The sequence below is a fragment of the Anopheles bellator genome, chromosome 1 (genome assembly GCF_943735745.2).
Source record: "Anopheles bellator chromosome 1, idAnoBellAS_SP24_06.2, whole genome shotgun sequence".
Classification (NCBI taxonomy): domain Eukaryota; kingdom Metazoa; phylum Arthropoda; class Insecta; order Diptera; family Culicidae; genus Anopheles; species Anopheles bellator.
This window is the reverse complement of record NC_071285.1, coordinates 52124776-52135641: the sequence shown is the minus strand read 5'-3', so window position 1 is coordinate 52135641 and position 10866 is coordinate 52124776. Positions and strand designations below refer to the sequence as shown.

The 10866-nt window shown below is 53.3% G+C and overlaps 1 protein-coding gene across 1 annotated transcript in view; it reads right to left on the bottom strand.

Annotated features, from left to right (window-relative positions):
• Positions 1–48: 48 nt before the first annotated feature.
• The window catches only part of LOC131215819 (cell adhesion molecule Dscam2), a 59824-nt gene continuing 49006 nt past the window's right edge, over positions 49–10866 (bottom strand). Inside the window, exons 6-19 of the mRNA XM_058210215.1 lie at positions 10354–10543; positions 7996–8613; positions 7267–7394; positions 6946–7082; positions 5781–6667; positions 4633–5712; positions 4423–4575; positions 3063–4358; positions 2834–3004; positions 2560–2711; positions 1288–1366; positions 1051–1215; positions 351–528; positions 49–274 (exon numbers count right to left, since the gene is read on the bottom strand). Of these exons, the coding sequence (XP_058066198.1) occupies positions 49–274; positions 351–528; positions 1051–1215; positions 1288–1366; positions 2560–2711; positions 2834–3004; positions 3063–4358; positions 4423–4575; positions 4633–5712; positions 5781–6667; positions 6946–7082; positions 7267–7394; positions 7996–8613; positions 10354–10543 (5460 nt within the window). The remainder of the gene's footprint in view (positions 275–350; positions 529–1050; positions 1216–1287; positions 1367–2559; positions 2712–2833; positions 3005–3062; positions 4359–4422; positions 4576–4632; positions 5713–5780; positions 6668–6945; positions 7083–7266; positions 7395–7995; positions 8614–10353; positions 10544–10866) is intronic.

Here is a 10866-nt window from a genome sequence, read left to right as displayed (position 1 = left end):
TGCGCGCTGTCGTTGTAAATGGTTTTGTGTGCCCGATGTTGCGTCCGTTTACACGTTGATTTGGAACGCTTCCCGCTGCAGCTTCTGGTTGGCACGGGGCCGCGGCGAATGGTTGCTTGACTTTTTGCCGACAGCGTTGCTGCCGATCTCCGTGGCGCTGCCGAGGCTGGACGGGTTGACGGACGACACGGCGAGCGTGGCGTCCCGCCCGAGCAGGTCCGAAAAGCGGGCCGGCGGCGTTATGTGATCGGTGTAGTTAGGATAGTTCGATATGCTGCCCGGGGAGCAGACAGTCGAATTAGTCAAGCATCGAGGCTTCGGGTGGGACTATCGTTGGGCGGGCCACTTACCTGAAAGTAGTTTCTTCGTTGTGGCTAGAGTACCCGCTAGAGCTACGCACGTGCCGCTTCGGGAGGTTTTGCGACTGTGCTTTGGCAGACTTTCTCGGTGGATAGGGTGGTTTTTTGGATTTCCTCGATATACTCGAGGGCGAGTTTTCGGAAGACGAAGACGTTTCGTCTTGCGTGTCTGCTTGCGGAAGGACCGGGCAGGAAGATGGACAGGGCAGGAGGCAAAAAGAGTTCCGGGTGACGGAAGCGGGAGCAATAGTTTCATCGAAAGGATGATTTGAGTTGGGAAAATAACCAAACCAAACAAGTAGAAAGTATAAAACAGAACGAGCAACGGAAAGGAGAGAGAGAAAGAGAGAGAGAGAGAGAGAGAGAGAGATAGCGTGTACGTGTGAGTGATTAAGCAGAAAAGGAAGCGCATTGATTGTTATATAAAATCCAAACAATAATCATTTTGAATGGTTCGCGCGCAACAGGATCCCAGAAAGTGTGAACGGCTCCTTTCCACGCGAACGATTCAAAATGTTCAAAACCCTCGGATCAAATGAATTTAGAAAACAATGAAACAAACAGTTAAGCCAATCAGTGAGCGCAAGTTTTACGAACTTTTGAATCGTCCCCAGAAACGGAACTCATAAGTTTGACCAATGGAAAACGGAAAAACAAAACAAAAATACTGTGCCAGGCGAGCTATACATACCACGATGGTGACGGTAGTTGGACTGATTAGAGCGCGAGGCCATATCATTGTCGGATTCGGAACCGAGTGTATCATATTCTGTAATCGGTATATGAAGTGTTAGTATCTTCCTAACTTCAGAATCTGTGGATCCGGGATTGTCTGATTCTATAAATTGGTTTATATCTAGAAATGGTTGGCTTTATGGAAGACGGCGAGCAAAACATCAACGGTATCGCGGTGCGAGCGTGTACTCACCTATTGGTTCCGAGGTGGCCGGATCTCGCAACCGAGACCCGCCCTTTCTGCGCACTTTCGTGTACTCGGGCTCTTTGCTCTACGATTGCGATCATTGGGAATGGTTAAGAATCGTGTTTTTTTTTCGTTTTGTTGGGACAAGTTTCATGAGGCAGGCCAGAAGCCATCCGGGACAAACCGGGTGCGCGATTGTGTATTTCGACCGTTCAAGTGAGATTCGTCATCGAAATCGAAGCGGCAGAGACCAGGACCAGGGCGGACCAGACGGACCGGACGAACATAGAACAGTGACATTTGTGGTTTAGTAAAGTTTTTGTTGGCGATAGTGTTTTTGGGGAAGGTCCAATCGGTCGGAGACGGAGAAACGATTATTTGGTGGTCACGTTACATACCAAACACAGAGCAAGAGAGAGAGAGAGTTAGAGAGAGAGAGAGAGAAAGAAAGAGAAGAGAAGAGAAGAGAAAGAAAGAAAGAGAAAGAAAACGGTATGGGAACGTTGATATTTCGGTTTCATCGTCATCGTCATCATCATCATCATCTTCTCATCTCCAATGTGTTACGTGGCAAGAGTACTAAATTTTGAGTTAGCTAATCGTGAGTGATCGTGATCGTGAGCGGTGAGTGAAAGGTGAAAGAAGATCTGTTCCAAGACCAGAAGGTGCCAATTGATGAGAGATGAGATCGCGGGTGGCTCGAAGTGAACGATGTCGTGAGATTGGTAAGAAAAGTGCGAAGCAATGGGGCACACGGTTCGCGGTTCGAACCGACGTTGATAATGCGTTTGGCAAAGAAAGAGCCTTGCACCACCATAAAGGTAAATGGCGAAACACATAAAACGACGACATGAGCATGAGTAATGGGCCCTTTCTCGCGTGGTGGTGAAGAGTTAATGGAAGGATACGAACAAGATGGTGGCTAGAAAATAGAATGAGCAAATGGTGAATGAGATATCCCCCCGAAGCGACAGGAAAACGCAATAGAACTAAGGAAACCAGAAACAAAAAACAGAACCCTGCCGGAAACGGAACCGAAACGGAAAACGTGGAAGTGAAAATGGCCCAGCAAACGCACGGGTTCGGCTGTCAAGGTGTTAAGTGTGGCCATGGATGTGTCTGAGTGTCTGTACGTGCGCCGCCCGTGCATTCTGATGCGAACCAAGTCGAACAGAGGGATAGAGAGAAGAAGAGAGACAGATAGAGAGAGAGAGACAGAGAGAGAAAGAGATAGAGAGAGAGAGGGGGGGAGAAAGATGGTAGCAAAATTAAACTTACATGATAGTTTTCGGTTTTTACATCATGATACACAAATGATCCTCTTACCGAGTGATACGGTCCACTGTAGACATTTCCACTGTATGAACTTTCGCTGTACGTTTGCTTGTTCAGCTGAAAGGTAGCATACGGGCAAATGTCTTCAATATACTCTGCAACGAGACGATACGATACGGAGGAAACGTTTTGATACAGGTTCGTTCGCGGTTGGGTGGAATTGGTGGCTGTGAATGGGCAAGGTTACACTGGCCACCGGCGGTGGCGATGGGATTACCATTTCCCTCGGCTTTGTAGCTGCCCGACTCGACCGAGTTGCTGTTGCGGCTCGTCTGCTGTGCCCTCACCGCCAGATACTGCTGATCGCGGTTCTGCTTGTTCTGGATGTTCGCGATCGACGGTGACTCCGACATCGACGTCGACGGGATGCGGTTCTGGTTGTTCAGCTCTACAACGGAATGGGACGATTAGATTGCATGCCGGTGATCGCGCCTTCAACTACTTACTTCGCTTCCGGATGAGCAGTGCCGCCGCCACCAGGGCGAACAGGATAAGGATGGACAGACAGAGCGGCAGGATGACTTTGAAGTTGGCGTAAAACGGATTCTCGCCCATATGCGGCGACACCGGGTTCGCCAGATCCGGATACACCATAACTCCCTGCACGGTCAGGGTGGTATAGTTGTACACCGCCATCGTAGCCCCGGCGTTGTTGTAGGCCGTGACCCGCAGCTGGTACTTGGTGGCTGGCTGCAGCTCGGTCACGGTGAAGATACGCTCCGTCGCTTCCACGTGGCTGGCCACCATATTCCACTGGGCCCGCCCGTACAACCGGTTCTCGATGGAAAAATACAGGATCCCGCAGCCACCGTCACCCCACGAGTCCAGCCAGCAGGTCACGCTCGTCGAGTTGTTGGTGATCATCTGCGAGTGCTTCGGCTGGACCGGCGACAGACCCTTCGTGTTCGAGTGGACGATGTCACAGGGCAGCCCGGTGCCGATCTTGTTGTACGCCGTCATGTACAGCTGGTACCGGGTGCCACACCACAGATTGACCAGCAGGTGCGTATTGGTCTTGGAGTCGATCTGTAGCTCCTCCCAATCGCCACTCTCTCGCTTGTAGTTGATCACGTACCCGAGGATCGGTGATCCTCCATTCCGATTGTCCGTCCACTCGAGCAGCAAGCTGTCCGTGTACGTGTTAACGATCGTCAGGGCCGGCGGATCCGGTGGTACCTTGATCCGGATGTGGTAAACGATTTCGTCCCGGCCCCAGATATTCTCCACGCTGCACGTATAGTTGCCCGCGTCCGTGTGCTGGCAGTCCTTGATGTACAGGGTGCCGTTCTTGGCAATCAGTTTGCGCGTCCCCGTGTCCATCGGCTGATCGTCTTGACGCCAGATCGTAACCGGAGCCGGAACGCCCACCTTCCGGCACGGCAGCACCAGCGTTTCCTTCCACGGTGTCACGATCTCCTGGCTGAACGACACGATCCGGGCCGGAACCTTGTTGTTCGGGGGCACCGTAATCACCTCGGACTTTTCACCTTCCCCGACCTTGGTGGATGCCGTCAGCCAGAACTGGTAGGTGGCGTGCTCCTGGAGCCGTACGGTCTCGTGGCTCTCGGCGTACGGGACCAGCGTGCGCTTGTGGGCGCCCTCGTCCCGACCGCCGTCCACCAGCGCCATGTAGAACGTGTACCCGGTGATGATGCCATTCCGGTGGGTCGGTGGTAACCAGGAAATGATGATTTTAGAGCTCGAAGAAGGCACCGCCTTCAGGGCTTGCGGTGCCGACGGAGCTGCGGAAGATGGATAGTTGAGACCAAACAGTAGAGCTAGCGCCTCCATTCGCGTCATACTCACCATCTTCCTGAGTGATGCAGTGGAACGGGCTGGTCCGCACACCATCGCCGACCTTGGTAAATGCCAGCACCCAGAACGTGTAGTTGGTGAACTTTTTCAGGCTCTCCAGCGTCAGGTACTGGTTGTTGGTCTTCGATGTGTACGGTTCCTTCTCTGTAAGAATCGGTAATCAGTAACCATCCGTTGAAAGGGGTCCCACCAGGGCCTTACCGTAGAGGTCATCCATCTCGATGTAGGACACTTTGTAGCCACGGATCTTGCCGTTCTGGCCGTCGGCCGGCGGTGGCGACCAGGTGATGTAGATCGAGGTTGAACTCAGCACGTCACACTTGGGGCTGTCGGGTGCACTCGAGGGCACATCCTCGAGCGTCCCGAGCGCAATCTCCTTGCTCGGTGGCCCACTGCCCTGACTGGTGTACGCCTGGACCACGATGTTGTACGTGGTGCACTTGGCCAGGCTCTGGAGTGTCGTTTCGCCCCCGAAGTGGGTGCGCACCTCGACCGTTTTAAAGTTGAAACCCTGCGTGGGGTTAATTTCGCGATCGTTCGGACTAGAAGCGACCTGATAGCCGACGTAGTAACCGAGCAGATTGCCATTCCACTGGTCCCGATCCGGGGCCTCCCAGGAGAGGAAGATTTCGGTCGAACTTTTCGGTTCACCCTTGATGTTGAGCGGCGGCCCCGAGGGTACCTCCTCGAGCGTCGTCACCTGGATCACCTCGGAGTACTCGGACGCGCCGAGCTTGTTCTCGGCCGAGATGCGCAGGTGGTACGCCTTGGCCGGCTTCAGGTTCTGGAGCGTGATCACGGTTTGGGTGCCGGCCACGGTGATGTGTTCGGCCGACTGCCACGCGTCCGCCACCAGCTTGTACTCGACGTTGTACTTCTCGATCGGGCTGTTCCCAGCGAACGGCTGGCTCCAGGAGAGCTGCAGCGTGCGCGATTGCTGCGAGTTGATGCGCAGGTTCTTCGGCGCTTCCGGCACCTCCTGGATCACCAGGTGGATCGTCATCTCGTCCTGGCCGAACGCGTTCGACGCCTGGCACACGTACACCCCGGTGTCTTGGCGGTACGTGTGCGAGATCCCGAGCTCGGACACCATACCGTCGTCGAGTACCTGCTCCCGGATGTTGTACCGATTGTCGAGTGACTCGTCCAGCTGCTGCTGGGAGCTCTGCATCTTCCACTTGATGTCGATCGGGTTGTCACCCTGCACGTTGCACTGGATGTGGATCTGTTTGTTGCGCGGTGACGTGATCTGTTTGCTCTTGGTCGAGAAATGGGCCGGAACTGTAGCGAGAGAGAGACAGAGAAGTAATAGCCATTGCGCCCGTCCATAACACCCTCCTAATACTCACCGTTCACTTTGAGGAAGATCACCTTGCTGACGCCGGACCCGATCGAGTTCTTCGCCTCGCACAGGAAGTGGCCCTGCGAGTCCTTGGCGATCTTGCGGAACTGCAGCGTCCCGTTGGCGTGCAGCGATACGTTCGGTTCGTACAGAAAGTCCTTGTACTCGCCGGGCGTGTTACCGATCGCCTTCTTCCACGTCACGGCCGGCTGCGGGTGTCCACCGGCCTGGCAGTGAAGCGCCACATCCTGCCCTGCCTGGGCACTCGAGTCCTTCGGCTCCAGGATCCACTTCGGCGGCACGTTCACCGTCAGCGGCACCGTGAAGCTCTCGCTACCGGCCACGTTGCTCGCGATGCACGTATAGTTCCCCGAGTACTCGGACGTAATGTGCTCGATCACCAGACTGGTGCTGTATTCGTCCAACCGGCGGATCACCTCGTTGCCGGTGCCGAGCACCGGCTTACCGTTGCGCTCCCAGCGGAAGTTCACCGGCAGGTCACCCTCCAGGATCTGGCACGAGATGGCTGCCCGCATGCCTTCGCGCAGCAAGTTCGTCAGCGCCTGGATCGGCATAATCTTCGGCGGGACGATCACCTGGATCTCGACGTTCCGCCGGGCCGTCTGCTTCTGCTTGTTCTGCGCCATACACGTGTACGTGCCCGCGTCCTCCGCCAGCTGCAGCTGCTCGATGATGAGCGTCCCGTTGTTGTAGGCCCGCTGCCGCCGATTGATGGGCAGCGTTTGCCCGTCACGCTCCCAGTGGATCTTATCGATCGGATAGCCCGCCACCGGGCACTTGATGGCCAGGTCGTGTCCCGAGACGCCGGTAATTTTCGGCATCTCCCGTATGTACGGCTGCCCGTAGATGTTCACCTTCGCGCTGTGCGATACCCTGGGGACGGACGGAAGCGGACGTATTAGTGTCGGAGAGTCTCCTGGGGTTCAATCGCGCGGACGCCGCGACCAGTCTAGTCATTAGTCTGATGAGTCCCGAAATTAAGCGACACCCGAGGCGGGACACTTTTCGCGGGATTTCCCACGGGCGCCCCGCCCAGCCGCTGAGTCGGTTATGGTATGCATTTTTTATCTCCGATCTAAATCTCGGAACGCACCTCGGAAATGCAACGCCTATAAAGGCGTGTGCCCGAGTGTCCTTCTGGGCCCACTTACCGTCCGATGCCGTTCTGGGCCACACACGTGTACTCGCCCCCGTCCTCGTCCTTCACGTTGGAAATGTTCACGTGACTGATGACGTCGTCGTGGATGGTGACGTACTGGCCGACGACGAACCGGGGGCTGTCCGGGATCTGCAACAAGGGCAACCATCGTGTCATTATGCGTGCCGAGTGCGGAGGTTTGCTCGGAAGCCATTTGCTCGCTCCCCGTTGTTTTTCTGTTTTATTGCCTTCGCCATCGTCCGCACCGTCACCCTCATCAATCTCTGTCACGCAAAGTGGGCAATCAACGGGGACCGGGAAGTGTTCTACTCACCGGGAAACCATCCAGCTTCCAGGTAAACTGCGGTGGTGGGTTGCCGGTGCCGACGCACTTCAGCGATACCGTCGGCCCGGGTTGAAGCGTTTGCTCCGAGAACCAGTACAGCAATTCCGGTGTTGCATCTGTGCGGGGTGGGTAAAGATAAGGTGGAGGAGTCAGTGGAACCGTAGGAAGGAACCCTGCTCAACGCCGGTGATGATGATGTGGTTCGTGGTGTTGCGTAAAGATTTCCCCTAATAACCTTAATAACGGATGCCACGTGACGGTTCTGACAGGATAGTTCGTTGGCTCAGAGCGGGGTGGCACGCCGAAAGCCGTTGGCCAGGACGTAGACAGTTCAAAGAAACTCACTCACGAGGCTTCGTGGATTATTCAAGCGTTCCCTAATGAGGCCCCTTACTAAATGTCCTGGTTTGAACGGCCAAAACCGAATCCTACTTCATTCTTCATTCTTCTTAATTTTTTGCACAATATTATCCGGTTGAAGTAACTTGAATTGTTTGTTTTATATCAAATCAAACAATGAGCAAATATGATATTTAAAATTTAGACCAAACTACCTAACGCTTCTCGTTGCATACCTTCAGGCGTTATTTTGATATACTAAAACTGTCAGCGCCTAGATGTAGACAATCCGCAAATAGTTTTCATTGCTTTTTAAGGACACAGAAATCGATTCCTGCTTCCTGGAAGAACTATAGAATCATTTCACGGGTACGCTACCTCCCAGCTGCAGCTCGGCCGTCGACTGGATCTGCTCCCACTCGTTGGCGACGAAGCACTGGTACATGCCCTGGTCCTCCTTCTGCACGTTCTTGATCACGATCCGGGGCGTATCGGTGTAGATCTCGATGCGACTATCACGCACGATCGGCTTCCCGTTGTGCATCCACAGGACCTCGTGCGCCGGGAAGCCGGAGATGATGCACTGAAACTGCGCGTCCTTGCCGACGTCTACCGTCTGCACCTGCGGCTGCAGGTGCGCCGTCAGCGGTGCCGTCACCGTCAGCGACACCTGGATCGTTTCCTCACCGGCCGTATTGTTCACCCAGCACAGGTACTTCCCGCTGTCCTCGAGCCGCGCTTTGGCGATCTTCAGCAGCCCGGCCGACACGATACTGATCCGTTCGCTCAGCTGCAGCGGTATGATCTGATCCTTCACTTCCTTGAACCACCGGTACGTTGGGACCGGGTGACCCTGAGCGACGCACGGCAGTGTGACCGGTGCGTTGACCACCACGTGCTTCTGCGAGTGCTTCTCCACGTTAATCCTAGGTTGTACTAATCCTTTCGGCTCGGTCACTATCACTCGACCTGGATATGTTGAAATTTGTATTTCACCTGCGGGACGGACGAAAGCCAGACGTTAGGAAGCCCGGTAAAATAGAGTGACCCGGTGAAACGCGGAGTTAAAAGTCAAAATCGTTCAATTATCGTTCCCGGGATTCACAGAGCAGCCTTTCGTCTAGCACTGAGTGCATTTTAATCGGAAGTAAGTTCAGCTAGGTACGGCCATTGACTTCCACTACTAATGGGTGGAAAATAGAGACCATTACCACCGCTACCTTCACCGTTAGTTTGTGTGGGGATGTGTGCGGGAGTTCCCTGTTTTCACCTCTACACACAATCCTTAATTTGACGGTGCGCATCCGGAGCTGTAACATTGCCGGAGGGTCCGTACGCGAAGGAACCATCATCCCCTGCGGCGACCACTCGTGAAAAACGTGAAAATGAAATTCCATTCCCGGGCCGGCGTAGTGCAGCTCAATGGCCGACGAACGGCATTACATATTGCATGAAGAGGGCCCAGGTGAAGGAAACTCCAAGTCCCCATCGCAACGCAACATATAAATGCGGTGCTCGCGCGATGGAATGTACTCGGTTCGTCCTGGAAACACAATAGTCCGAACCCGAACACGGCCCTGGTATCGATGCAACGGACTCGGCCCGTGTGCAGAGGGTTGTCGTCCTTGTGCTGCATTTCTTTTGCCCACTCCTTACCGTGGTCGGGCGTGCATATGCGACACCGCGGTCCCCGGCAAGCATTTGGTCTTCGCATATTTCTGCCTTTTTATTTTGCACAACAAAACCGCCCTCGGGTTCGCACCCCGGCACTGGAAGTGGGTCCTTCGAATGCGTTTTCTTTGTCGGCCGTTTCGCCCGGGCCCCTGCTCCGCTTGGGGTATGTAGCGCTGGGACTCATTTTACTCCTACGACCAGATCGATTCCTGGGCCATGCTTACGGCTCACGGTAATTACTGCCCGCAGTAATGGGCGCTACGTGACTGCAATGCTCGATGCTCGCCAAGGACTCACCGTCCTCGCTACGGTATGCATATCAAACGGAGATGGTGCCGGTGACAAAGGATTTGCACATACACATAGACCGGTGAGGACGCGTGATCTTCTCATCTTTGCGCTGTGCGCGTTGTGCAGATTCCTGTCCACAGGACACAGGGTGGCGGACTCGAAAATATTTCCTTCGGACGCTTTATGAAGAATATCTCACGGTACGAAATAATTATTGCTGCACTTTTTTGTGCCGGTGTGCGGTTTGGAGCGTAATATTACAGCACTAGTGAGGTTATTGCTCCTTGCTCCAATTTGTTCTAGTTTTATGTTACATAGTTCTGAGTGTATAATTTTGCACACAAGCTTTCCTAAACGTTCTGAGAAAGTTTTATGATTTATATAAATCATTATATTGCCAAGCATTGGCAGAACATTTAAATCCAACAAACACAATAATGCGACAATCTCTTTGGAATCATTTTAAGCCCCTTTGTCTGTAAATCAGCTTTGAGTGGTGCACAATTCTAGGATTTAGGTGTTTGCAAATGTTTATCTCTCCAATCCGGCAATCCAATCCTGAGCCACAAACAAAAGAGCACAAAAAATACGAATTAATTTATCATGAAGTGCTCCGGGTGGTGGGTTGCTCCTGGTACGCGTCCCCCTTATGGGCCCCCCGTTGACCCACTTACGGTTGTTTGTGTGTAATCTTAGTTTAATTGAAGAGTCTCCACACGTTTCCATTCAGCGAAAAAACGGCCCCCCGTCAACCCTCTAGGTCCAATTTACCTGTTAGTGTATTTACAGTTCTGCATGAGTACGTTTTGTACGCATCGCTGGCACCGGCGTTGTTGATGTACAGATCGCCGTTCGGCAGGACGATGTACTTGCCGCCGATGTCCGTGTTCGGATAGAGATGCACCCCGGAGTCCTGCACCCAGGCGGTCACCACCACGAAGTCCTGTATGTAGCTGGGCATCTGCAATCCAACGAAACAGAGAGATAGAGAGAGAGAGAGAGAGAGGTAAACGATCGATTTAAAAACGGTATCAATAACCCTCTGGGCTTTAGAAGGGGTAAAAAACGATACAGCCAGGAAGTAAACAACACAGGGACAAAAAAAGGGTTTCCATTGTTTCGCCGGTTGAAGGGTGCGCGCATTGTTTTCAAATAATTTCGCAAATAAATGTTGCCGCTTTAATATGGGAAATTGAATGACGGTCCCAGGGACCGTGTTGAATATGATGGGCTTTCCAACTCTTAACTTTAAGGAGTATATTGTTTATCTTTATACATTCTCCG